General features: G+C 47.1%; 1 protein-coding gene and 1 pseudogene across 2 annotated transcripts in view; both read right to left on the reverse strand.

Moving 5' to 3' along the window:
* The window catches only part of MYO5B (myosin VB), a 382,270-nt gene extending 360,451 nt beyond the window's left edge, over positions 1-21,819 (reverse strand). For both annotated transcript variants that reach the window (XM_060029032.1, XM_060029033.1), the window contains exon 1: positions 21,671-21,819. In XM_060029032.1, coding sequence (XP_059885015.1) covers positions 21,671-21,697 — 27 coding nt within the window. In that variant the 5' untranslated portion in view covers positions 21,698-21,819. The remainder of the gene's footprint in view (positions 1-21,670) is intronic.
* LOC132436385 (cofilin-1 pseudogene) lies at positions 1,524-20,998 on the reverse strand (annotated as a pseudogene).
* Positions 21,820-27,559: the final 5,740 nt, after the last annotated feature.

Raw genomic sequence — 27,559 nt, forward strand, 5'->3', positions numbered from 1 at the left:
GTGCTTGTTATGTATAACACGGTGTCAGGCCCTCGGCGTGGTCTCTGTCCTCCTGGATAAGTCAAGGAGATGAGGCAAATACGTAAAAAGTTAAGCAGCCACCCAAGAAACCAACAACAGTGCAGACCAATGACAGGAGCAGAGGCATAAGAGGAAGATATGAGCAAGTGCCAAGACCAAGTAACGGATGGACAGCACTTATAGATGGACAGCACTTACGGATGGACAGCGCTTACGGATGGACAGCGCTTACAGTAACTGCTTCAGATTACAGAGAATAGATGTTCTTTAGGCTGAAGTAGGCAGGGTTTATGGAAAAAGCTAAATTTGAACTTGGTCTTGGAAGAATGAACTTAGAGAGGGAAAGCATATTCCAGGTAGATACAGCACGGATGCACAAAAGCTCAAGGTATGTTCAGAAGGTGCTGAGTGGATAGATCCTGCCAGTGGGAAAGAGTGGACCATACGAGGCAATGATCAACTGACAGTACCATCAGTCATGATGCTCTGGCTACGAGAGGCTTCAAACCGGCTTAAACAGAAAGATGCTTCTATCTCTCAAGACAAGAAGTCTAGAATTCTCGTGGGTTCCAGTGTTTTTTCAGCCCAAGGCACATGGCTGCGTGGGGGAGGGGTTGTGTTAAGACCAAACTTCTGTCAATAAGTCACAACGCGGGTGTGGATGATCCTACATGGGTAACCAGCCGTCACAAACAGTTACCGTGCAGCGAGTGCCGAGCACAGACCCATGCACTTCACCTTCGAAGCAAACCTGAGAGAGAAGATGACAGGGGAAGAACCAGAAGAGGCTCCTCATCTAACAACCAAATCCAAAACTAGATTTGGAAACGCAGCAATAGATCCTCCTCCTTGTGCCTATTTACCAAAAAATACACGTGGGTTCTAAAGGGGATCTAACCAGGATGGCTGCTCAAATCTGTTCAGTCAGCAAAGACCTTCACTGTAACGACCACTGGGGGCCTGTGTTCATTAAAGCAAAACTGCACTAGGACATTCCAACATGTTAGTGTGAGGGAATGAATGAATGAAGGCAAAGAGACTGGCCCAGAAGAGAAAGCACACTGATACCCAGGCCTAGGGAACTGGAATTCCCAATATATTCCTATACAGGGGGTCCTAGCACAGTGAGCTTTGGCCAGGCTCAGTACCCAAGCAGGACTCTCCTACTCAGTCATAGGGTCCATCTCCCTCATTCTAATCCTGAAAAATCTGTAACACAGGTTAGGGGAGTTGGCCAATTGCAGCATTACTTTATAAAGTCCATCTTTAATGTAATGTCATTTTATTTGTTTAAAAAATGTTTCTCAAGCACATTCTACGTGCTACACATGTTCTAGGCCCTGGTGATTCAGCAATGAGCGAGCAGCTGCTGCTCTCATGGACCAGAATCTAGGTAAGGAAGACAAGCCAACAAAAGAGCCAGGTACTGAAAAGCACAAAGAGAAAAATAAAACAGGGTAATGGATTGAGTGGGTGACAGAGAAGGAGTCTGAGGACCCGACTCAGCAGGTGAGCAGGTGCGTGATGAGAAGCCACCAGCGCAGAGACCTGGGAGAGAACATCAATGGAGAAGGACCAGGGCAAAGGCACTGAGGTGGCAAGAAGCCTGCAGTGTTCAGTGAACAAACAAGGAGGAGGCCAGCAGGGATGGAACCAGCCAGTGAGGAAGACGGAACACTAATGCGTCAGGACAAGCAGGAACCAGATTATGGAGAGTTCCCTGTAGGCAGGCCTAGCAGGGGGTTGGATTCTCTTCCAAACGCAAAGAGAAACAGCTGGATGGTTTCGAGCAAAAGAGTGACAGAATCCAAGTGACATTTTACAAAAATGACCTGACTACTGTGTGGAGAACAGACTGGAAGGAGACAGAGGAAAAAGCAGGGGAGCTGGTTAGGAGACTGTTGCCACTACCCAGGCCAGAGACCTGGGGGCTGCACAGGTCGGTAGTGAGGGGGTGAAAAGCGAGGCTCCAGGCTCTGTTTGGAAGTTGAGTCAACAGGACCTGCAGACAGACTGGGTATTGAGGGGAAGATGCCTGGATCTGGGGCCTAAGGATTAAACCCTGGAGGATTAATTGGATCATGCCACCTACTGGAACACAGGAGAGCATGGGGAGAACAAGGAATAGCAACAAACAACTTTGCTCCTAAGGGTCTGTCATTCTGAGACAGTCACTTTTGGAAATTCATACTTCCAGGTTGAACAATTTCCTTCTCTGAGTGGGTCAGGAAAGAAATCTGGAAGAGGCAGCATCGTTATTTTTTAAACGTACAGATTGGGACTCAGAGATTGACACTTTCACAGAATATTAGAGAGGGAAGAAGCGCAAGAGATCTGGTCCTACCCCCTTCATGCAGCAAGTGAGGAAACCGAGGTCCAGAGAGGTACGTGACACTGTCTCACTCGGGCGGGTCATCGACGTGCCACTATTTAGCGGCAGTTAGTGTCACGTAAGACATCACTCCAAGCGGAGAGTGCCGTGCTCTCTCCATCACACCACGCTGGTCTCTGTGCCTCTCACGATCGATATTTCTCTTTCAGTTGCTCATACAAATGCCTCACACAGGGTGCTAGTGATCTGCCTGATGCAGACACGCTGCGACACCAGAAGACATCTGACCTCAGACAGCAGGCCCTTTTCCTAGAAGAACACGCCCCATGCCAGGGCTCCTGTCAAGTGGCGAGCAGAGTGACGGCCGGAGGAGTCAGAAGGCAGCCAGCCATGCCAGACACACCACAGCAGCACGTCTCTGATCTGTCACTAGGAGGAGCTAAATCAGCAGCTTCCAGAGCATTATAAGAAACTGACATCTGAAAAAGGCAAATCAGGTCCCAGCCAGCCTCTCAGGGGATTTGACCCCGCTTTGCTACAAGCTGCCTTTCTTCTAGGACTGACCAGAGCATTATTCTCTGCAAAGGGGTCCACAGAGCACCAGCCCAGTCCATGGCAGAGCCCACGCTGTGCCCACCTACCTCGACTTTCACACTCCCCCTCCACCTTGATCGCCCTTCGTCTGATCTCCTTCATTCATTCTCACCGCCTTCCTGTATGCATCCAAACCTGCAACCTACACACAGCTTCTTCCTAAAAGAAAGGTAACAGGTGGTCCTCTTACACTGCGTTTCCACCTCCCACCAGTGAATCACCACCACCAAAACATGGAACTAAAGCACATTTTAAACTATTTTGTACTGAATCAATTAAAGCTTTGTAATTCTCATTCTTAGAATAAATTCAAGTGAGTTGGAAACTTATTTCTCTAAGAGAAACAAAAATCAGAAAACAAATTTCTTTAGGTTTCCTTTTATAGATGAGTAGAATCGCATGTGGTTTACTCCTTCCTTCCTTTTACTGTTCATTTGTAATTATTCCTTCTCACCTTAGTTTTATATTTTTCCTTCCAAAGAAGCAGCCATTGCTAGCCACCTTTCAAGGTGGGCAAGAAGTTAAGAGCGTATGGGTCAAATTCCCATTCTAAGGCACCCCCCCATGGCATCCTTTGCTGGGTGGTGCCCAACCTGCTAAGATACCTGCAGAGATGAAGCCCTCACTTCCACACAAGGCAGCCCATTCCACTACTGGGGGCCATGTGCTTCTGGACCCCGAGCTCAACTCACCTCCCTGCACATACCCATTGATGATCACTATGACCCTCAGATGAACTCAGAGAGGAAACACATGAATTCCACATGACAGCCCTATACATTCCAGGATTATATCTCCTTTTTTCTGGCCTCTATGCCTGGGGCCCCCCAGCCGTTCTTCATGTGCCATAGTTTCCATGCACTTTTCTCTTCTAGGCAGCTACCTCTAGCTCTATTTTTAGAGATCCCTTAAAAATATGTCACCAACATCAGAACGTAGGGGAGTCACATCTTGGGGGCGGTGAGGAAGCTTGATTCTAAAGTCAATAATAAAGCAAAAATCACCAAGCAGTACCAAAATCACCTTTGAAAATCTCTCACACTGTCCATCACAGTGAGATGCTTCAAGAGGCTGACTTCGCTTCAGAACCTCTCACTTCGAGAGGCTCTGAGCTGCCTCAGGAAACAGATTCCCTCCTTCCATCTCACCCTCGCCCCAATGCACATCCTCACTAAGCAGGGTGATGACTCACGCAACTGATTTTTTTTTGTTTTCCAGTTGGTTGGCTTCTTGGCAATTGTTTGCCTTTGCCCACACACATGCTGAATACCTGATATTTCGGTGTATCCATGAGCCAGATTTACCCAAGCTCTAGGATTGCGCCACCATTACTCAGTCCTCTTCAAAGGACATCTGTTTTCTCACATCTGCAAATTCATCCTCCCCTCCACACCTCGTCCTCAATCCAGGCTGATACTTCATGATGGCCAACCAAGAGCCACCACCGGCACAGTTCACACAAAGTTCACACAGAACTTTGCAAAACTTCCATTTTGAACACTCACTATTGTAAATCATCGTCTTGATAAGAAAGAGGTTGTAAAGAGGTTAATGTGATAGCAATCTCACTACAGTACGTAAAATCCATAGCCTTTTCTAAAGCCTGCAACAATTTAAGAAACTACAATTTTTTGCCTAGAAGACAATTGTTCACTCTTATGATCATCGTTTATCATCCCAGGTGAAAAAGTTATTGGCACATGTTTCTTGCCTGTATTTCTGGTTATGTTTGAATCACCTTAAGTCAAGTTAGTGCACCAGTACCAGATAAACCATAGTTAACACTTATTTGTTAAGATTAAAAGTACTATTTTATAAGGGAGGTGATGAACACCAAGCTTTGAGAAAACGTCATATGATACCCACTTAAAACAATGGGAAAGAGTAAAACTAAAACAGTTACATAAATCAAGATAATCCAAGTTTTATGGATACAAGTTGATGCTAAATTAACTTTGTTCTCAGGAATAAGCTGCAGAGGTTCAGCTCAGTGATAGAGGCAGCTCTGAAAAGATTCATGCAAATATTCTTCCATACTTTGGGTAACACTGTATCTTTATGCTCCAAAAAGAAGAGTACAATAAACATGCCCTTATAACAGCTCATAAACATTTTGTTTGTTTGGATTTTATATACTCTCATCTTCACCTTCCTCCTCAAATGGCATGGTAATTTATGGGAAGCATTCTTTGACATCACTATTTGATGTTTTCTCCATCTTAAAAGGCTACACAAACCAAACTTCAGCCCTATCCTTTCCCATCCAGTCAGCTGGCTGGATGTCCCCTACATCCAACCAGCTGTTCTACCTGCAGACTTGAGCCCCTGAGGCTGGAGGGAGGAAAAGCAGTCTTCCAAGTGGACAAATGGGGCCCCCATTCCATGAGCTCTGAGAAGACAGAGCTCAGAGAAGGAACAGCTCTGGAGGCTGGAAGCCCCCGGGTGATGCGATTCTGAGCTTCATCACTACCCAATGAAGTGTGCTTCTGGGGCAGGGGACAGATATGCCCTTCCCCACGCTAAGAGGCAGGAGACAGAAGGGCCCGTTGAGGGACTGACAGGAGGGAAGAGGTGAGACTTCCTCCTAAACCGCTGTCTTAAGAGCTGCCATGACAGCCCAAGAACCTCAACAACTTCCTACTACACGGGGGTCACGTCCTACCACCCTTGTCCTCTCGGTAAGACACTTCCTTCATTCACTACTCCTGGATGGCGCTTATTACATGGAATATAATTGTAAGTTAACGAGGACCATGCGCCTCTTACATCCAGCGCTGTGCCTGACATCAAGAAGAGTCTCAAATACTTGTATCGGTTACCTAACACTGCCCAACCAATTGAGACCAAGAATGGAAGACATTTCAGCTGTGGGTGAGGGCAATTCTGGCCATCATGATGAGCTGAAAATGGACATCTCTGCAAAATAAAGCTCCAGACTCAGAGTTCACAGCCCAGACTGGCACAGAGTAGCATCAGTGCTACTTCCCACTTGTGTAACGCTGTTAAACCAGAACGTGTATGACTGAAAACGATCAAACTTCCCATCTCCGTGCCATGAACTCAAATTCTAACCATTGTTTACCACAGCGAATAACTGAAGAATTATAATTTCTTAAGGTGCCCTGTAAATTCACAGGAAAAACCGGAGATGCATAAACACAGCTCATCAGGAAACTGCAACCACTGACCCCCCGCTGGCAAAGCACAAGAAACGTTAAGGCGAGATTTCAAATTCCAGCATTAAGCCAAAGTTGACTTACTGAGTGAGATAAAGTGGAAAACAATCATAGCCTAACTAATCATTTGGCTGGCACTTAGCTACATCGCTTTAGATATAGGCTACAGTTCCAGGGCTGCTGGAGTTATTTATAGCCCTGGACACATTATTCTGCGGCCAGCATTTAAGGCAGTTTCTGATTTCTGCGATGGTTCACATTGCGACTTGAGCACAGTTCATGCTGATACCCTTAGCGTCTGCCCCATTCAGTACGGGCTCTCTACATGGCTGAGTGTTGTGTAACCCTAGCAGCCTGGCAGTGGTTTCATACTGCCGGTCAGATTTCAGGGATATTAATGCAGTGGGCAATCCCTAGAGCTTTTATTAAGGATGCATTACAGAAGGTTAAGGAATGTGAGGCAAGGGAGGAGGGAGGAAGTAGAGGAAGCACTTGGAGAAAAAGAAGATGTAGAATACTTTTAGCAGAGGAGACACACAAAACCCAAAAAGGAAAAAAAAAAAGTCTATTATTGGACTATTGTAATAGCTGTTTCAACATCTATGTTAATAGATGTTAAAGCCCATATCCCAGTGTTGTTTTTAGGGTCTAATAGCAGGTCAGATGTGGAAACCACCACCAGAAACCAAGGCAGGGATTGACAATAGTCAAAAACCAGATTAGAAACTCAAGCAGAAGGATCCAAGTACCACAAATAGCCATGACCTAGCAAAAAACGAAGCCAATCCCAGGCTCAATCCCCCAAATCCTACTCTACGGGGATGAGAAGCAGCACCTACATTTTTGCTAGTTCTCTGGGTCATTCCGATGCACCTGTAAGTGGGAAAACCGTAGCTCTAGTGCCTGTAACATCCACAGCCTCTTCTGAGGGAGACACATGGTTCTCAGTGATGATCCGTCTTCAGACGCTCCTTGGACCAGGTGTACCTGCCTAGGAACAGCCAATCAAGAGTCTGCTTTCTACAAAAGCTTTAAAGCTTTTGTCATTAGTGACACGGGAATAACAGCAGATAGTACAGCCAATCTAAACTGGAACTGGAGATTCAGGAAGGGGTGTTTAATCCAAGGCAGTGGTAAGAAGACAGGGAAAAGGGCAGAGCCAAGAGTAACTGAGTCACATTAATGGCACTGGCGTGGAAGGAAACGTATCCCTGCTGCTGACAGGATAACCTGGTCCCTAAAGTCTCAGAAAGGGTGAGCATCTTTCTGGTATCCTAATACTGTGCTGATCTCTTAGGCCAGGCTGCTCAGATCAGCTAAGCCTGGTTCCTAAGACAGCATCCTTAGAGTGGAGCCTACATCTTGAAGTGCCCTTGCAACCAAAATAGCCTAGTACGCCAAGTGCCAGGAAGAGCAATAGACAGATATAGACATCCGCCAAGTGCCAGGAAGAGCAGAAGACAGATACAGGCATCCTGTTAGTGGTGTCAAGGTGGGATGCTCCTCCCGGTACAATCGGGGGCATCCACAATTTTAAGCTATAGAACAGTTAGGTCTGGAGTGCTAGGGTTGAAGATTTGAGATGACAGGTGGTCACAAAGCCAGGACTTTAAGACTCCTTTTGTTCTTTCCTTCCCCACACCTGAAAGAGGAAAAGCATGTGCACAGCCCTAGAGCTTCTCCACCAATGCTGGTGCTCTGCTAAATGAGAGGACCCAATCCAAGGCGGGCCGCCCCACATGCAGGAGTTGGAACCAGTGAATCAGCACCCACAGCAACCTTCCCAGCCCTTCAGGCTCTCACCCCACACTGTCCTGCACTGGACTGCGGCTTCCCAAGGACAAGACCTTCTCCTAGCAACAGGATTAGCACCAACTAATACAGTTCACGTGTTCTCATTTTATCTCATCAACAAGCCTCTGAGGGCTGTACTAGCTTCTTACCCCTGTTTTACAGATAAATGAAGCCTAGAAGTTGAGCAAATTCCAGGGCAGGGTGGGCGGGGGGGGGGGCGGGTGGTGTGGTACGAGGGTGACACAGACAGGACACCAATACTCAAAACCCAGGTCTATCGAGTCTAAAGGTTATACTCTTGACCACCGTATTTTCCCTGCCCTTTTCTCTCCAGAGTTCTTTTAATTGTGGTATAATACACATAGTTTACTATCCTCACCATTTTTAAATGTACAGTTCGGTGGCATTAAGCACATTCACATTGTTGTGCAGCGATCACCACCAGGCATCTCCAAAACTTCTCATCTTGCAAAACTGAAAATTCCGCATCCATTTAAACAACTCTCTACTCTCCCCTCCCTCCCACAACCACCATTCTGCTTTGTCTCTATGAATTTGACTCCTGTAGATACCTTTGTAAGTGGAATTACACAGTATCTGTCACGTTATAACTGGCTTATTTCACTTAGCATAATGTCCTCAAGGTTCCTCAATGTTTAGCATGTGTCAGAATGTCCTTCTTTCCTTTGTTTTTTGTTTGTTTTTAATTGAAGGTCCCTTACTAGTCCTGCTTCCATGAGTGGCCACGACCGGGGAAAAAGGTTAGGGGAACCAGGCGGCATGGGGAGGGGTCATCTCTACAACACTGCATTTATATAGAGAACTAAACACACAAGGACAGAGTCACTACTGCTATTAGAAGTTGGCAGCATAGGAAAGGGAAGGAACAGATGGGGAACTGGGGTGTTAAAAAATACAGTGCTCCTTCCTCCAGGCATACCCCTGTTTGAGCTTAATCTGCTTCAACCCAAGAAGAAGATCAAAAGCAGTTTGGGGGCTTCCCTGGTGGCACAGTGGTTGAGAGTCTGCCTGCCAATGCAGGGGACGCAGGTTCGTGCCCCGGTCCGGGAAGATCCCACATGCCGCGGAGCGGCTGGGCCCGTGAGCCATGGCCGCTGAGCCTGCGCGTCCGGAGCCTGTGCTCCACAACGGGAGAGGCCATGACACTGAGAGGCCCGTGTACCGGAAAAAAAAAAAAAAAAGCAGTTTGGGAAGGCCAGAACCTTCAGGGATGGAGGGAGGAGGATGGTCCAGGAGGTGGGGAGGTTGTTTGGCAACTGGAGTGAAGGGATTGCCCGCCCCCTGCTGGGACCCCCCCCCCCAGCCCCTCTGGTCTGGCAGGAAGGGGGCAGCCTGCAACCCCGGTGGGCAGGTCTGGGGTTTGCCCTCCAGAGAGATGAAAACGCTGGCCTCCAGCTTCTCTGCCAGGGTGCAGTGGTCCTTGACCTCCTCGTAGCAGTTTGCTTCTAATTCATGCTTGATCCCCGTCAGCTTCTCCTCTACGGCATCCTTGGAGCTGGCATAGATCATTTTGCTCTTCAGGGGTGCAGACTCAGGGGCCCAGGCCTCCTCCTTGCTCTCCTTGGTCTCACAGGCTGCATCACAGAGGGCGTAATGGCAGTCCTTGTGTGGCAGCACCTTGACAAGGATGGCATAGGGGTCGTCTGCAGTCTGGCCCACATCACCTACCAGCATCTCCTCACCCTCCTCCAGGATGAGGTTCTTCGTGTCCTCGCTCAGGCAGAAGAGCACCGCCTTCTTGCGCTTCTTCACATCCTCTGGTGAAGACGACTTACTCACCTTCAAGTCATTGAACACTTTGATGACACCAGAGACAGCCACACTGGAGACCACATTTCTAGAAGTGAAAGGGACATAGCGAGGAGAGCCAGAAAAGACAGGAGTCACTGCAGCCAGTGCCCAGATCCGACTGAACCAACGTCCTTCCTTTCTAAGGCTGAATAATATTCCTTAGTATGGATGTACCCCATTTCGTTTCTCCATCCATTCATGATGGACACTGGGTTGCTTCCTCCTTTTGGCAATTGCAAATAATACTGCTCTGCCTTCCTTTCTTATCCTGCCTGATGCATAGCAGGGGTACGAAGGTACAATGAGCATCCTTCAGGACTTCCCTGGTGGCGCAGTGGTTAAGAATCTGCCTGCCAATGCAGGGGACACGGGTTTGAGCCCTGGTCCGGGAAGACCCCACATGCCGTGGAGCAGCTAAGCCCATGCGCCACAACTACTGAAGCCTGCGTGCCTAGAGCCCATGCTCCGCAACAAGAGAAGCCACCGCAATGAGAAGCCCACACACTGCAACGAAGAACAGTCCCCACTCGCCGCAACTAGAGAAAGCCCACGTGCAGCAACAAAGACCTAACGCAGCCAAAAATTTTTAAACTTTTTTTAAAAAGATCATCCTTCCATCTACCTTCAAAAGAGCATTTTAGGAAATTAGGTGGAATGGGCTTTCCATTTGATTCTTAAATCAGTAAGTATTCATTAATGTTATTATACTTGTCATAACGCTGAGGCAACTATATGCCACGTAATAAGTTAACATACATATATATTTAAATGGGACTATAAAGCAGTGTTACTATAAAATTTGGTGAGCCTTTAAGTTTTTAACCAAACAAACCAGAACTGCTACGTTCAAATGAGTATTTTCCTAACAGCCTGGGAGGCTCTACCCTGATGGATCACTGAGAGCATCTGAAGCCTGACTACTTCTCCTGAGGATGACAGCTCGTAAGAGGCCACACACAACTGCCATCAGTACCTGCAAGTCACACTTTGCCTGTAACAGAAATACAAGTCAGTGAATCCCTACCTTACTCCACCAGCTTAGTTCTCTGAATAACTCTTGGCTGTTTCCAGAAAAGAAAGCATACCTTCCAGGCACAGATTTTGCCACCATACAAAGGAAAAAGAATGCATCATCAGATCTGAAGCCAATTTCAGAAGAAGTATTGATGAGCTCCAGTATCCCTGTACCTCTGCCAAAGGGAACATCCCGAAGGAACCAGCATTCATACAGGTAGGACTGGACGTGTTAGTCATAAAAAATCACATTTTAAGGGTATTCTTACCATTTCGGTGCACACAGCTTGTTACGTAGTTACACACATGTATACACAGTAAAATGACCATTAAAAAAGCAAGCAGCTTGATAGCAAAGAAACACTAGTTTGTGGCTAAGGAGACATTCATTTTCCTTATTTCACAAATACACATTAGCTCTCATTAGCAAGTGTAAGCAAATTAAGAATTTGATTAAATCTGATGAAACAAGACAGAGCAATTTATCTCCTTTTAATGTACAAATACCTCCTTAATACTTATTCATACAACAAATGAACCACTGGACTGGAAGAACTCAAGGTCAGAGACTACATTGCAGGGATGGGCTCTTCGTCTCTGCCTCACGCATGGGCTGTGACGCATCACTGCAGGTAGAAAGTGCTCTCTACAGGTGCTGGCCAAGTGATGAACATAAAAGATGGTATGAATATTCAGATGAAAACCATGAGTATTATTATTGTTCCTGTGGGAGAAGACGACTGAAGCAAATTCGATCCGATGTTTCCTCCCTGACTCACTGCTGCCTGCTTTGTTCGATCTCACAGGAAGGATGGAGTCTGTATTCACCCCCACCTAATCATGCAAGTATCCACGAGTCTTGATGAGACTGTTAATAAAAATTTGAGCTAAGCAAAAAAAATTATTATGCTTTTAATGTAAATGATAACCTTAGGAAGGTAAGAGCAAAAAAATACACATGATCAAAATTGTGTGAAATTAGGATGTTCCAAAACAAGGCAGTTATATTAGCGTTCATATCCACAAATGTTGCTTTGCTATTAACCCACGTTCATACCTTGTGGCAAGCCTTTGCACACAACAATAAAAAAGAAGAAAAACAACATTTAATTATCTCCTGACAGGGGCTCCACATCCCACAGATTCAGGCAAGTGCCAGGGGATACAGATGGGCTTTCCACCAGGTACTCTAAGCCCAAATGACAGATAACATGACGGTACATGTGGCTCCTTGGTGAAGAAAGGGCTTTCCTCGAAGGGCTACGGCCTGGAAACAGGAAGGGAGTACAGGTGGTCTTTAAACCAATTCAAGGGCATTTATTGAGTCCCTACAGTACGCAAAACCCTACCTTGGGAAAAGTGAGGGATGTGAGCAGAAGATTCAACCTACATCTTCAACGAGAGCAGCTGTGCAAATATACACACCCAACCATCGATTGCACGCAGTGAAACACATTCTAAAACTACCTACAATCTCAAAGCTTTTTAAACTTTGGCTTTGTAACTCACCCTATTTTCTGCAGAATCACCTTTTTTTAATATGTAATTGATGAAGCACAGCAATAAAATGAATACCCGTGAACCCGTCAGGAAACCTCGTAGCCCGCTAGCAGCGCTGTTCCCACTTCTGTTCCCCCGCCAGCCCCACCCTCCCCAGATACCTACTATTCTAGTTGCCTTGTCCCTCATTCCCTGGTTTTTACTCATTTTATCACATGTATGTCCTTCACCAATACTGTTCATTTTGGTGATTTCAGAAATTCATAAAAATGGTGTCGATTCTGTGTGGATTCCTCTCTGAAACACCTTAAGTGATACCTAAGCTGGGCATCATATGAAGTCAGGTAATAGGTTCTGAGCATGCATCTTACCATCGGTGGGACTGCACTGGGGTCTGGGTGGGCAGTTAGCAAAAGGAAATTAAACCAGAGTCTAAACTGAAAGGCCAGGGCACACAAAGATAGTTGAATACAGCACAATTTACCAATTCAAATGTGTTACCTTTTCATCTACCCCATAAATACACAGTAGCCAGGTCACGATACAGTAGAACTGACAACCTACTGCCCGGTACCTTTTTTCTTGTGGAGTCTCTAAGCCAGGGGACCTGAATTGCTTAGTGCTGAAGAGATTATAAGCCGAGTCTTTGAATTCCATGCAGAAGGCATCTGGGTATTCTCATTCCTTTTAGGATTTCATGCCACTACACGTTTGAGTTTTATAATGGCAAAAGCTCTACAGGAAAAGCATTAAGTATCTTTCCTGATGGGCCTCTTCATTCCTCCCCAAACTTCAGCAAAAGACAGAAAAGCCTACAGGGCCCATGTCACTATTAGAATTATTCAAAGGAGAGGAATAATGCATAGGCCCTTGAATAAACTTTAAGAGGAACATTATATGCCATTAACTTGGAGCTCAGATACATAAGCTTGATCATCCCCACAACAAGTTAGCAAGATATACCAGTGCTCACCGACACCAGGACCCAGACAACTTGAGGACCTCCTCCTCATATCAAACCTAAAATGCTCCTGCTTTGGAGGAGCTTCCAAAGTGCTTTGACAAAGTCCCCGATAAGAACCTAAAGTTGTAATAGGCAATGGTCTGGGTCCTGGGTATCCTCCTGTAAGGCTCTCCCCTCATATGCTGGAGGAAGGGGCCTTGTCTCTGATGGTCAAGCTGACATCCTGAGTGAAGGTGAGCTCATTTTCCAAACACCTGTCCAGCCAATAGGCAGTGAGCAGGGCACACCCATAAATGTGAAAACCTTCAGCTAGGTGGGCAGATGGGAGAGAGCTTCCAGGAGTCGCAGACCTACTTCCCTGATCTTAGCTCAGAAAGGGAACGAAACGCCCATCAGACATCAAGCAGGATAGGAAAGTAGATGCTTCAGAAAGAGATGGAGACAGGGAAAGTGCTGGAAAGCAGACCAGTGCCCTGGGATGAAAGGAGGGTTAGATTTAAAATCAAGTAATTTTACACTGCTTGAGTTTCATGTACACCTTTTGATTGTTATATTTACCCCTTTTTGAAGATGTGACCCTCTTTCGGGGCTTACGTGGCCTAAGGAGAGCCAAAAACAAGGGTTCTGCCTAAATGTGGGACAGTTTTAAGAAGCACCAGGCTGTCTAGGGGCTGAGTGTGGTGGTGGAAGGCAAACCAGCAGATCCCCGAAGGAAGAACTATGGGTCAGACCATCTGCCCTTTTTCTGTACTCAGAGACTTTCCTTTCTCCTTTCTCCCGGCTGCTGGCGGGCAGGGCAGTGCTGGTAGAAAGGACGCTCCATGTTAGGGCCTCTTTTATGCACAAATGATGTTCCAGACCCACCATCACTGGGACAGAACCTCGTGGAAGGCAGCAGAGTGGTCAGACGAGGAGTGTGGCTTTGGACAAGTAAGGCAGAGGTCCGTTGTTTGTAAATGAGGATGATGGGGGTGCCTACATCATAGTGTTATTATTAAATGAGTGCACATACAGCTCTTAGAAATGACCTGGCTCAAAAGCAGTTGATAAACGGTACCTATCATAACCAGTGCTTTTCCAATTGTAGGGCTGAGAGATGCGTAAGCTCCAAACAAGCGAGGGAGAAACTCATGCCAAGGTGCCTTATTTAAAATATGTATTTGTAATATTTTATCCTGAACATTCTGGTTTCCACGACTTCCTATGTCTAAAAATATAATCATTTAATGATTAAAAACAGAATTATAAATAATGTCTTAACAGAGGAAATACAAAGAAAACTACAAATGAACACACCAAGCATATGAAAAGGTGCTCAACCCTCCAATGTAAGTCAACTTTAAACAAAAATAAACTGTTCAGTGTCCGTTTAAAAAGAGGAAACAATGACCAGTGCCTGGGAGGGGTGAAGAAACAGACCAGTTCTTTTCTGGAGACTACTGGCCTTATCGATGAAGACTCATAAAAGTGCATGCCAGGAATTCCACCTTGGGGAATTTATCCTAAAAATACTGAAAGGTTCCAAGAATGTTCTGCAACATTTTTCACAACATCAAAAAATTGGAACCAATTAAACGTTCATCAAAATGGGAATGGTTAAAAACATTACAGCACAACCATACAGTGCCCAATTATGCAGCCATTAAAATGGTAAAACTGCCTTTATATGCTACTGGGAGCAAAAAGCCATAGTAGATTAAGATTTAAAATAACAAATAGGATCATGCCATACATATAAGTATATCCTGCATCGTGCCTAAGTCTAGAGCAGTAGCGCCCGACAGAAATAGGCAAAGTACATGTGGAATTTTAAATTTTCTAGTAGCCACATTATATCCAAAATATTATTTGAACATCTAATAAACATAAAAAAGCATAAGTGAGATATTTTACATTCATTTTTTGTATTGAATCTTGGAAATCTGGCGTGTACTCACCCAGTTTAGGGCAGCCTCACCTCAAGTGCTCACAGTCACATGTGGTTACCCTACTGGACACTGGGTGCTAGTCTAGTACACATCAGTGGTTAAGAGGAACTGTCTGGGAAAGGGATTACAGAGCCTTTGCCTTTCTTGCATTGTATGAATCGTTTCAACAATCATTTGTATTAACAAAAAAGTAATAAAAGAACATGGTGAAAAATTGTTTTAATTTTCCTTTAAAGCTCTAATAGGAGACTGGGAAGCCCAGCTTAAATTTCAAGCTTCTTTCAAACTGCTCTTTCTCCTTCCCCAGGGGGCCGTGGGGGATAGGAACCTTTTCCCCTATGCCTTGGTTGTCTATTGCTCAGGCTGCTATGTATTTGTAGCAATTCTTCCCTTTCTCTCTCGCCAAGTCCCCTTATGACCAATACCCCTGCAGGATGGCAGGAGAGAGTTAGGAGAAAAGGCCACCATCCAGCATCACGACTGAAGGGGGAAATAAGCTGATGAACAGTTGCCAGGTGCATACAGTGCGCCAGACACTGCGCTAGGCAGGCACTTCACGTACGTCAGATCACATAATCCTCCAATAACCTTATAATGCAGGTACCACGCCAATTTTTCAGATTAAGCTATCAAGGCTCAGAAAGTATCTGCTCCGAAGTGTCATAGAGTTGATAATGTGTAACTGCACTACCCCCATACGGTCCACAGCAAGATCATGACCAAAGAGGCCAGACTGCCCATGCCAAGGTCATGATCTCATCTTTATTAAAATCATGCTGTAAGGCAATTGCATTTCTTAGAGGAAAGCAAATACCTGGGCATCTTTTATTTGCAAGAACCCCAGAACCCATTTCTCCTCTAAGCTCGTTCATACATCCTCAGATGTAAATACTTCCACTTAGACAAACCATTGTCACCCCTAACTAAACGTGTCACAATCAAGCATTATCCTCGCCCCATCTCGACTTCTTTATTTCTGTCCATCCTCAAGCTGGAAACTTCAAGGTCATACATGACTCTTCTTCCCTTGGCTGCATAATCCAACATTTGAGTTCTAGGCTCAGTAATCCCTAAATGGCTATTTAATAAACAATAATAAGCACACCTAGCACCCAGATCTTAGTTTCTAAATACCAGTCTTCAAGAAAAGGAAACTGACAGACATCGCCTTAACCAAGGGATCAAAGTGACACCATCAGTAATGAGACACTGATATCACCAATCTCCTGAGATGCTGCACTGAGGCACATCGCTTCTGTGCCACAAATGCATAACCTCCATCTAAGCGCGGGAAAGCATCAGACAAACCCAAACTGAGGTTCATTCTACAAAATAACTGACCAGTACTCTCAAATTGCCAAGGTCAAAAGGAGAAATTGAAACTGAGGAACTGTCACCAATCAGAGGAGACGAGGCAGCTGTGATGCTAAACGCAATGTGGAATGCTACATGCACTCCTGGCCCAGGGAAGGTCAGTAGTGGAAAACCTAGTGAAATTCCCATCAGGCTTGAGGACAAGTTAATAGTGTTGTACAAATGTTCATCTCCTGGTTTCAATGACCGCACCTTACTTATGAGGTGTTAACATCATGGGAATCTGGAAATATATAACAGGAACTCTGCTATTTTTGCAACTTTTCTGTAAGGCTAAGATTTTCATAAGAGTTTTAAAATACTACTGTAGTTACTACTCATGGCTGTCCATGCTTAAACTCACTCTACCATCTCCTACTGACAGTGCCCTTCTCAGTCTCCATGTGTATTCAAAGCCTATTCATTCTTCCGGGCCCACTCATGTCCCACTGCCCACCTGACCAATGGCTCTATAGAACGTCTGTAACTATGAGTATCTGCTCTCTGCTCGTGGCACATGGGTCATGTTGGATTGTTAGTTAACTTTGTGTATTTCGGTTTTATTGTCCAATGACGATGCAAAATGTGCTTGTGTATACAAGTACACCAGGGCACACATGCTATGCTCACTTTAAAATGGGCTGCTTTTTAATGTGGTTTTTGGGAAGCTACTGAATTACAAAACAGAGGTCAACTAGTATTTCAAACCCGTCCAGGTTTACCCTGACAATCCTGTCTGGATAGTGACAAATACTCTATCACTTAGGGAGGGCTGTATGTGGACTTATATATTATAAGCAGTACAGGTATAGCTAACTTGTACCACAGAAAATGACGGTATCAAAACACATACACACACATGCCAGAATTTAAAATGTCGATTTAGTTTCTACTCAGAGGCCCTCCAACAGCAAGAGAATGCTCTCTCTCTGCTGAACAAAATAAGCACAATAATATACTTAGACTCCAACCAGGCCTGGAGCTGTCAGACAGCCTTCTAACGGGTGGCCATCCTGAAGCTAATGAAATGAAATATTAGGAGCATGTCAACAGAAAGGAAATGGGAAGAAACTAGCAGCTGAAAAGCAAGCTCTCCCAAGCGGCCCCAGTGGAGAGGCCTGGGGCACGGGAGCTCTGGAAACTGCGTGGGCCTCACCAGAGAGCTGTTCTATTCCCAAGGTAGAGGTATTGGAAGCTACAGCTGTTATACTCCCATTGGTTAAAGGACTGTCCCCTTGGGGGACATCAATTCTCAGGCTCCAGGAACCTCTGACAGTGACACAGGTGCTGACTGCTGGGAGTAAGCCAGCGCCGGGCAGTGCGCTGGAGGACAGCACAGGGCAGGCGGAAGAGCACTAGCGGCCTCTGCTACCCTTGGCCTCCAGGTCCTCGTGTCTCTACCGGTGGGCACAGAGGGAACATGAGCCTCTTGCTGCCTTCCAGACTGAAACTTGGGAGAAGGCTGCACTACCTGATGCGCAGGTAAGGGACAGTTAGAGAACACCAGCCCAAGTTCTACTTTCCAAGGGATTGGCCCCTGAGCTCAAAGCCATCACTGACACACAAAGGGCATGTCCACTAGTAAAGTCACCTCCTAGCTGCACTCAAAAATCCACTGCTCAGAACACCACCTGTCAACTAAAAAACAACCAGGATAGGGATTATTTGAAGGTGCTGGTCTCAGCCTGGTGATCTCCCGGTCACTCTGCTGGCTAGAACCAAAGCAGCATCCGGAAAACCTCATCACTTGAGAGAACAGTGTTTAAATTTTTCATCCAGAATAACCCTTGTGTAGAGAAGAGTTGTATCATTCAGCCTGAAGAAGAGGTTATATATTTTATACTTTAAGAACCAGACTATTTTCTGCATTTGTCATAATCAAATCATGTTTACCATGCTTGCACATGTTTGGGAATCTTCCTGGGACCTGGGCTAATTTGATTTATACAATATTGTCTTCTCCTGTGGGTTGGAAGCAAAGTACTAACACTTGTCACATACGTGCCATCTGTGACAAGAGAGCCCATCATCAGCACCACGTTTCTGTAAGGGTGGATGAGGCTGACTCACCTTGACATCACCCTCAAAGCATTGACTCTGATTCTCTTTTCCCACTGAGAAAAACCTCAGTACAAAGAAAGTAATTTCTCAAAGGCAAGGGGTTGGGTCTTCCGAAAACAGGAGTGCCTTTGTTATGGGAAGTGCCCTTTGCCAATGACTAAAATCAACTCCAAAAAGAAATCCACATAGCATATAAGCCTCCATTTGGAGAGAACAGATAGACAAAGAGAAGAGCAAGAAAACAGTTAACGTGGAAGGAGGAAAAGAAGAAAGTCTTTTCTTCGGTAACTGGGAATAGACTAATATACCAAATTCTTACCTGAAACCACTTATAGTACTTACAGGCTAATTTATATACTTAAGTAGGTGTCTCATATTCCAGTAACAATATCTTCCTACCATGTCACTAAAGCAACAGGTATAATCAATAAAGGGCTTTAAAATTTCCATCCCACTCATAAATGCTGTTGGCATAATAGATCACTATTTCCATCATGCATAATACATTAAAGTGCATGCCTGGATCCAGTGTTCATCACATTAGAAAAGCCCACTAGCAAGTTAAAAATAAAAAGGAACATTGGATATTTTGATAATACACTAAAATGAACAAATCATCTCTCCCAAGAAACAAAGTGAATCTGAGTCACAGGCACGATTTCTCTGTATAATTTACGATTCATGTGCATACTGAGAATCCAGCCTAGCAAGTGGAGTGATAGTTGTTAGGAAAGAACACAACTGCTTCTCGTAGTAAAGCATAAGTGTGTTCAACTCTGCCAGAAAAAGTAACAGCTGCTCAAGATGCGATCTGGCTGGAAGCTACTGCGTGGGACACAGAAGAATCTCAATTTGAGATTCATAAACCTAGAAATGATTAAGAACTAGAAACCCATTAACAGTGAGGTACAGTTCCTGGGCCTTAGGGAGAAATTCTAAGACTCTTTTTGGACTAAGTATGCCAAACGCTCACACCAACGAAGCTACTTTTTTTCTTAAGCACCTTGAGCACCTTTCCAAGACCTTTTCCTCATGAATCCTTTTTGTCCCTATATCCGTAAGTCAAGAAGAAGTACACTGGGGGACTTCCCTGGTGGTCCAGTGGATAGGACTCTGTGCTCCCAATGCAGGGAGCCCAGGTTCGATCCCTGGTTAGGGAACTAAGATCCCACATACCACAATGAAGAGCCCACACGCCACAACAAAGACCCAGCACAACCAAAATAAATAATTTTTTAAAAGAAGAAAAAGCACACTGGAACTTTAGCTCAGACTCCCACTAACTCATCATTCCTAATAATTAACATGCAGTATACTCATTTCTAACTAAAAATCAAATTGAGCGTTTTCCCTGAAAGTTGTCTTTAAAAGCAACGCAGTGTTCTTGTTTTTCAAAATCAGGGATCCAAAACTTAAGGGTTTATTCAATCGTCCTTTAGCTTCATATAATACAGCAATTACTGTTACTGTCTGATAAGGTACTTTATGATATATTGCAGGTATACTGAGTGTGCACTCAGTATACTTTGTGCACTTCAGTGTGACAAAGCTTCCCTGCCTCGCTGGTTTCCAGCCTCCCGTTGAGGTTCCGGATAACTGCTTCAGGGAAACAACTTCGAGGGCTCCTCCCAAGACTCCCACGGGTAAACGGGATAGGGTGCTCTTCCAAAGCCAGAAACGCCACAGTTTTCACCCCTGGCTCGAACCTCACATCCTTTCCTCCCAGAAGCTGTCTTTCATCAGCGGTCGCTGCCAGGGGACCTAGTGGGGGCGGAGCAGGTGCACCAGGTTATGGTGACCCCGCCCCCAGCCAGGTTACACCCTCCACTGCCACCTCGCGTCTTCCCGCCTCGGCCCTGTCCCCCTCCAGGAGGAAGAAGGGATTCGAAAATTCCTCAAACGAAAAGGGGTGGCCAGCCCACCCAGCTGAAGGGCTCGCCCACGCGCGGGGGCAGCTCTGAGCAGTCGCCAGGTGAGGATGCGGAAGTAGCTCTTCCTCCCCCGCCCAGACCTGTTGGCCCGGGCCCAAGTCCTGGGAATCACACACCCATAACCCACGAGCGCACCGCGCACCCCTCTGCAAACGAATCGGTGGGCACTAAGCACTGTCAAACGTGTCCCGACCACAGAGAAGAAAAACCGGCGGACGAGGTGTACGGACATCCCAAACTTATTTTTTTTAAAGGGGGGAGGGGTAGCTTAAAGGCCCCTCACCCCCTCAACCGCCCCTCAATGCCAAATTGAAACCCGAGGGGGCCCGGGCGGCTGCAGCTCGGCTGTGGGCGCTTCGGGAAGCGGTGGCTGGTCTCTAACTTTAATCACGGCAACTGCTGCGGAAGCGGGGAGTCCTGCGGCCGCACCTGTTCCCGACTCTAAGGAAGGAGCCCTGCGCATCCATTCTGACCTTGAAGACATCCTGGAAATCCACACTCCACCCCCGAGTCAGCATTACTCCGACCCCCTCCCGCAATGACTGAAGCCCACCGAGTGCCCACCCAGAGGGGCCGCCTCAAAATGCCCACCCGCGGCAAAGTAAGAATGCGCTTCCCTGGGCTCTCTCCAGATCCCTCGAGCATCCTTAACCCACTGCTTACCCACCCAAGAGCCGCCGCGCCCCTCACAGCAGGTTGAGTCCCCTTCTCTCCCCACCCCCAAATTGAGGAATACCCCATCCCCAAGTTCAGGGTTTCCCCTCGCTGCACTCGAGAGGGTCGCCCTCGGGAGCTCACGCTGCAGAGCACCGAGGTGGGGTCCACGAGCAGGCGACCACCGCGGGGGGCGGTCCCCGCGCCCTAGGCTCCGAGCTGGCGGGGACACCCCCTCAGTTCGGGGACCTCAGCCGGACGGAGCCGGGACGAGGACAGAGACGGCAGAGCGTCGGGGAGCGGGGGACAGCCCTGGCCGGGGCGGGAGCCGCGGGCGGTCACCGCGGGGCGCTCCCGGAACAGCCAAACTTTCTCCGCCACCCGAAGTTCGGGGCGCGGAGGCGGCGATGAGGGGGAGCGTGAGAGGCGTCCCCCGCCGCTCCCAGCCCCGCGGAGCCGCAGGAGAAGGTGCCCCCGAGAGCCGCCCGCCCCGCAGCCCTCACCCGTACCCCGGGCCCGGCGCGGCCCGCACTCACCTGGCTGTAGAGCTCGCTGACCGACATGACCCCCGCGGGCCGGGCCGAGCCCGGACCCCGTGGCCAGCGGGCGGCCCTCGCTCGTGTCCCGGGGGCGGCGGGTCGCGGCTCCTCGCGGCCCCGGCGGCTCTCAGTCCATGGCCGGCCCGTCTGGCGCCATCTTCCCGGGCTGCCCGAGAGTTTCTCGGTTCTTTTCTCTCTTCCCCGACCTGCCCCGCCGGCTTCCTGGAGGCGCCGCGGCCGGCTCGCTCTCGGCCCGCGCGACCTTTACTCCCGCGGCGGCGGCGGCGCAGCGGCGGCCGGGCAGGAGGGGCGGGCGGGCGGGGTAGAGGCCGCGCGGCGCCGCTCCCCGCTCAGGTATGGGAGGCGGCGCGGGAGGAAGAGGGCGGGCGCGCGTCCCAGGCGGCTGCCGGTGCGCCGCCGCCGCCGCCGCCTTTGAGCCCTGCGGGGGCCGGGCCGGCCGCGCCTCCCGCGCCCCGCGCCGCAGCGGGGTCCTCCCGGCCAGGGGCGGGGCCGCGCGAGGAGCGGACGCCGTCCGCCCCCTGCTGGACACCGGGCGCTCGCGGGACAGGTGCGCGCCGGCTGCCGTCACCTGCCGCGCGGCGCCCCCTCTCTGCGCAGACTGCGCTCTGGGAGGCTGGGCGGGGACCCATTGGAGACCAGAGAAAAAGAGGAGGAAGCACCAGAGAAGGGAGAAGAGGAATGAAAAGGAGAGATGCCTGCGGCCGAAAGGCTCCATACATTTTTCTCTGGGTTTTACGTGGGCATTAACATTTTCATTATTAAAATTCAGTTATGTGTAGACTGTTACTAAGGCGTTTTGGATATACTAAAGATTGTCTCCGCCAAACAGCTCCCTGCGCTGAAATCCTGATCAGAACGTGGGAGTCGTAACTCTTCTCCACTTTGCGGGTTTCACCCACAGCTTCCAGCTAGGCTCCTGGCCGCCCCCATCGGAAAATTGTTTGCTTTTCTGGGAAACCTCACATTTTCTCCCCTCTCTCACGCACACTCTCAATCCCTCGGTCGCTCCCTATCTCATTTACTTTTGTCGCTTCTGCCAGTGACGCTTGGCAGCTTCACTCCCTCTTCCACTTCCAACAAAAAGTAGAAATTTCAGCCAAAAAGGAAAATAATTGGCAGGAGTCAGTAAAGGGAGAGCAGGAGCTGTAGGAGGAGACACGGTCTTTTGAGGTGGCGTTTGTACCTGAATGAGGGATGGCCTCTGAAAGTGGTTCTCAGTCAGAGCATCCATCTCTACAGTTGTCCCGGAGCTCCACTCCTGGGAAGGTGATCCTTAGACTCATCCCATTTAAGACCTTCCCACTTGGAAGGTAGGATCCCCATTTAACCCACCTGCCACCCTCTCAACCATGCCTCCTCGGTGAGAATCACCTGGGGAGCTTTAACAGTTCCAAGGAAGGGACCCCCACCCTGAGGAACTCCAATTCACTGGTGAAGGGTGGGACCCCAGTACCTGATTTTTTTAAGTTCCTCCATAACTCTAAAGGATTGTGCTTCCAGTGTTGACAAATGCAGTGACCAAAGCTTGGGCAACTCTTCTTGGATCTCAAAGGGAGCTCTTCATATCACTGGCAAGAGCAGAAAGGATTCCATCATGTCTCTCTCCCTCAAAAATCTGTCTGCGTAGTTTCCTTCCCTATATTCTGATAATTCTTGAAGTGTGGCCCCCAGGGCCATCAGCAACACGTGGGAGCTTTTTAGAAAGACAAAATATGGGGCCTCACTGCAGACCTACTCAATCAGAAGGGCTGGAGGTGGGGCTCAGCATGGGGTGTCTTCACACCTCCTGGGGGATTCTTCCCTCTCAGACTAAGAAAGACTCCTCGCTAAGGCTCAACCGCACCTCAGCTCCAGATCCCCTTGCCTTCACCACCGTGCTCCATCATGTTCCCATTTCTCCACCAGCAACTCTCTCTCTCAGCTCGCTCTTGACTTTTCCTCTGTTCTCCTTTCTGGCTTAATTGTTGAAGTGGTAGCTTTTACTGCCCAGTCCCACGAAATTCACTGGTTCTCAACACCTTCTGCACATTGGAATCACATTTACAAAGACAAATGCCTGGCTCCCACTCCCAGAAATTCTGATTTAATTTGCCTGGGATGCTGCCTGGGCAAAGGGATTTTTTAAGAGTTTTCAGGTGGTTCTAAGGACAGTCAAGGTTAAGCGTCACTGCTTTAATTCCTTCCTAAGCCGCTCCCTCTCAGCCCCCTCCTATTGAAATTGCCTTCTCCCTCTGAAGCATGGGGTGGTAACTGACTCTCCCCACACTGTTGTCCACCCCTGTCCTCTCATTTTATCTCCTCTTGTTTTCCCAGCCTCGCTAACCACACCTTCTGCTTTCTCTTCCTGGTTCCTGAGTAAAACTGTGGCCTATTTCCCAGATCTCACCTTTCTTCTCAGCCATGCCCCCCATCTCACCTTTTACTGCAATGTTAACTCCTAAATCCAATTCTAACCTTTAGACCCACCTTTCCACCTGCCAGAGAGGCAATGTTAGTGATCCCGCTAGGCCCTCGGACCAACCTGCGATTCGTGTTACCATCCTTTCTTCCCACCCCCAACCCAGTTCCAACTTTCTGGCTTCCATCATACCTGGCACAAATTAAAAGCTGAATTCATGCTGACTGAGCTGAATCACATCCTTGAGGAGCGTATTACTCTTGGCCAGAGCTTTGTGGATTTCTAACCCCACAATCAGATATGGGCTTTCCCTCCTTTGAATAATAATAAAGACATTTTGAAAACTTACTTTGTGCCAGGAAACTTGCCAAGTGCTTTACTTCTGTGATCTTGTCTGAGCCTCAGAGCAACCCTTTAAAGGAGGTTTGGACATTAACTCTGTATGACAGATGAGCAAAGTGAGGCTGGGGGGTGGGGGGAGAGATGTTCTAGGTCAGAGAGCCAGTATTCAACCCAACTCTATCCCACTCTAGAGCCTAAGCACTTGCCAGTGGTTCCCAAACATTAATGGGTATCAGGATGAAAGGGATGACCAGGGGATGCTATTCCAGTTGGTCCACATGTGGACCATGAGTCCTCATGTTTAATAAGTACCCCAGGCGGTATAGAGCCCATACTTTAAGAAACACTGCTCTATGCTCCATGGTGTCTCAAAGTAAAGAGAAGACATCCATTGGGAGTGCCTTGGTCTCCTTCCTCCTCCTTCCTGATGGGGCGTTCCATCATATACAAATGAGGAAGAACTCTGAACTTCCAAAGCATTCATCTGCACTTAAGAAGCTCCCCTCACTGCACCCTGTGTTATGTCTGTGCTAATATCCCTGGCTCCTCCTCAACACTAGGCGCTCAGAGCCTTGAAGGCAGGAACCACACGTGACCCATATTTGTATCCTCTGCACGTCCTAACACCATGCCTTGCACAAAATAGAACTCAAGAAATAGTAGGTGAATTGTGTGTTGGCTGGACCTAATGATTTGCTTATAGCCAATAAAACATAGCAAAGGTGATGATGGGACATCACTTCCATGATTAGGTTATATGACTGTGACTTTTGTCTTGCTGGAATTTTCTCTGGCTCTTCTCATATGCTTGCTCTGATGAAGCAAGCTGACATATTGTGAGCTGCCCTATGGAGCGACCCATGTGGCAAGAAACTAAGGGTGGCCTCAGACCCTCGAGAAACTGAATTCTTCTAATAGCTAAGTGAGTGAGCTTGGAAGCAGATTCTGCACTAGTCAAGTCTTCAGACTTGACTTGAAGAACCACAGCCCCAGCTGACACTTTGAGGGCAGCCACGTGATAACACCCAGAAGCAGAGGATCCAGAAAAGCTGTGTCTAAATTAAACTGTGAGATAATAAATGTGTGTTGTTTGAAGCCACTAAGTTTCGGGGTAATTTGTTATGCAGCAATAGATGACTAATAAAATCACATACAAAAAGCGTCCTGTGATGACTGAGTCACTAGCAACTTCAACCTAGCAATTGCTCTCCTGCCCTTCATGGTAGGTTGGTTTCCCAAATGCTCTTACCTGCTAAGGCAGCATCTTCAAACTGGGGTTTGTGGTCCACGGGTGTATGCCAAGACTTTTCAAGGAGTTGTTAGTCCGTAGTTTGTTTTAAGAAAATCAATTTCCAGATCCTAAGTGTCCATATCTAGTGGCAACTCTAAACACGACTTTGCCAGAAAACAAGCCTGAGTCCGGGGGCTCATCTCCGATGGCCCTTCTCACTTCTTCTCCCACTTTGCAGAAGAAAACACATTTCTCAATCCTCCTGGATAGTAGTGTGGTTCTTTCCTTGGGAAGCAAAAGCCTTCGGGGCACCAAACAAAGGACAATTGGAAAACTCCCTTGTTGACACTGACTCTGATGAAGGGACCACACATTCTCTTCAGGTTAGGTGGTTTCCAATTCTGTTATCACAAAATTGAAGGAGGAACTAAGCCATTGTCACCTGACAGTTTATTAAAGATAACCTTTTGCGCTTCCCTGGTGGCCCAGTGTTTGAGAGTCCGCCTGCCGATGCAGGGGACACGGGTTCGTGCCACGGTCCGGGAAGATCCCACATGCTGCGGAATGGCTGGGCCCGTGAGCCATGGCCGCTGAGCCTGCGCGTCCGGAGCCTGTGCTCCGCAACGGGAGAGGCCACAACAGTGAGAGGCCCGCGTACCGCAAAAAAAAAAAAAAAAAAAAGATAACCTTTTGATGGATCACCATGTGATTTTTGGCAACTCAGAAGGAATTCAAAGAATTAAGGGACCTGTTCTAACAAAAGTTTCTTTACCATCTACTTTTTTATGTAAGCAAATATATAACACTTATGTCTATAACAAAAATACAAATAGATTTTTGAAATTGTATAATAATAGCATTTGTGATGATTCATTTCAGAATAATTTTAATACTTGACCACTGCAAATTTTAAAAATATATTAATTTATATACATATTTTTGTTATAGATAAGTATTATCTGGTGGTTATTAAAGGAGTTTCTAGCATTAAAAAATGTAGGATAAAATTCTGTGGGGGAAGTGGAACAGAATTCCAGGCTCAAGGGAAAAAAAATGAATGATTTAAAGAATTTGTGTGGTTTTTAAATGGGCAGTGGAGGGTATCAAATTGTTATAGCAGTTAGAGTCCATTGGGTTCACTTGATATAAGTTTTATTTTAAGCTGACAATATTTACAATATGCCAGAAATTACATATTTTCCAACTATTTAAACATTAAAAATGTTAGTTATTAACCTAAAAATGTGTGACGACATACATGGTTTTTCAAAATTCCTTTAGAGAATTTGAGAACAAGAAAGTCTGAAGCCCATGGAGCGAAGGGCATCTGCTTCCGCGACCTCCCAAATTAGATCTTTATTAGAAATTCAGGATTTAAAATAGTGTTAAGAACCTGACGCTGTGGAACACTTTCACCTTTGCAGTTCATTCAATGATCATCTCCGAGTCCCTCTTAGGGCAAAGCAGACTTATTTTTCACCTTTTCTGAGTTAGCACTCAGCCTGTGTGCAGATTTAAGCCATGACTTCTGTCACTGTTTGTCAGGGAGAGACAGTGACATAGACCCCAGCCTGGATTTCCCACTGGCCACTCCTCTGTGGGATGCAGGTGGGGGGTGATGAGGGCAGAAGCCGTGACACATGAGGATGGTTGAAGACCACTGGGTTAGTTTGATTTGGGTAAGAAAAGACTCTGGGCGCTGAGGGCTGGTGAGAGATTCGGACATCAAAACTATTTTCAAACACTTGAAAATCTGTCATGTGAAAGAGGGATTAGGCTGGGTCTGGTTACTGGAGGCCAGACCACAGGGAGGAAGTGTCTGGATGATAGATATTGCACAACCATGAAGAACAACTTCTAATAAAGACTGTCTAAGAGAAGCATCTCATGGAAA

Source organism: Delphinus delphis, chromosome 13, assembly GCF_949987515.2.
Source record: "Delphinus delphis chromosome 13, mDelDel1.2, whole genome shotgun sequence".
NCBI lineage: Eukaryota > Metazoa > Chordata > Mammalia > Artiodactyla > Delphinidae > Delphinus > Delphinus delphis.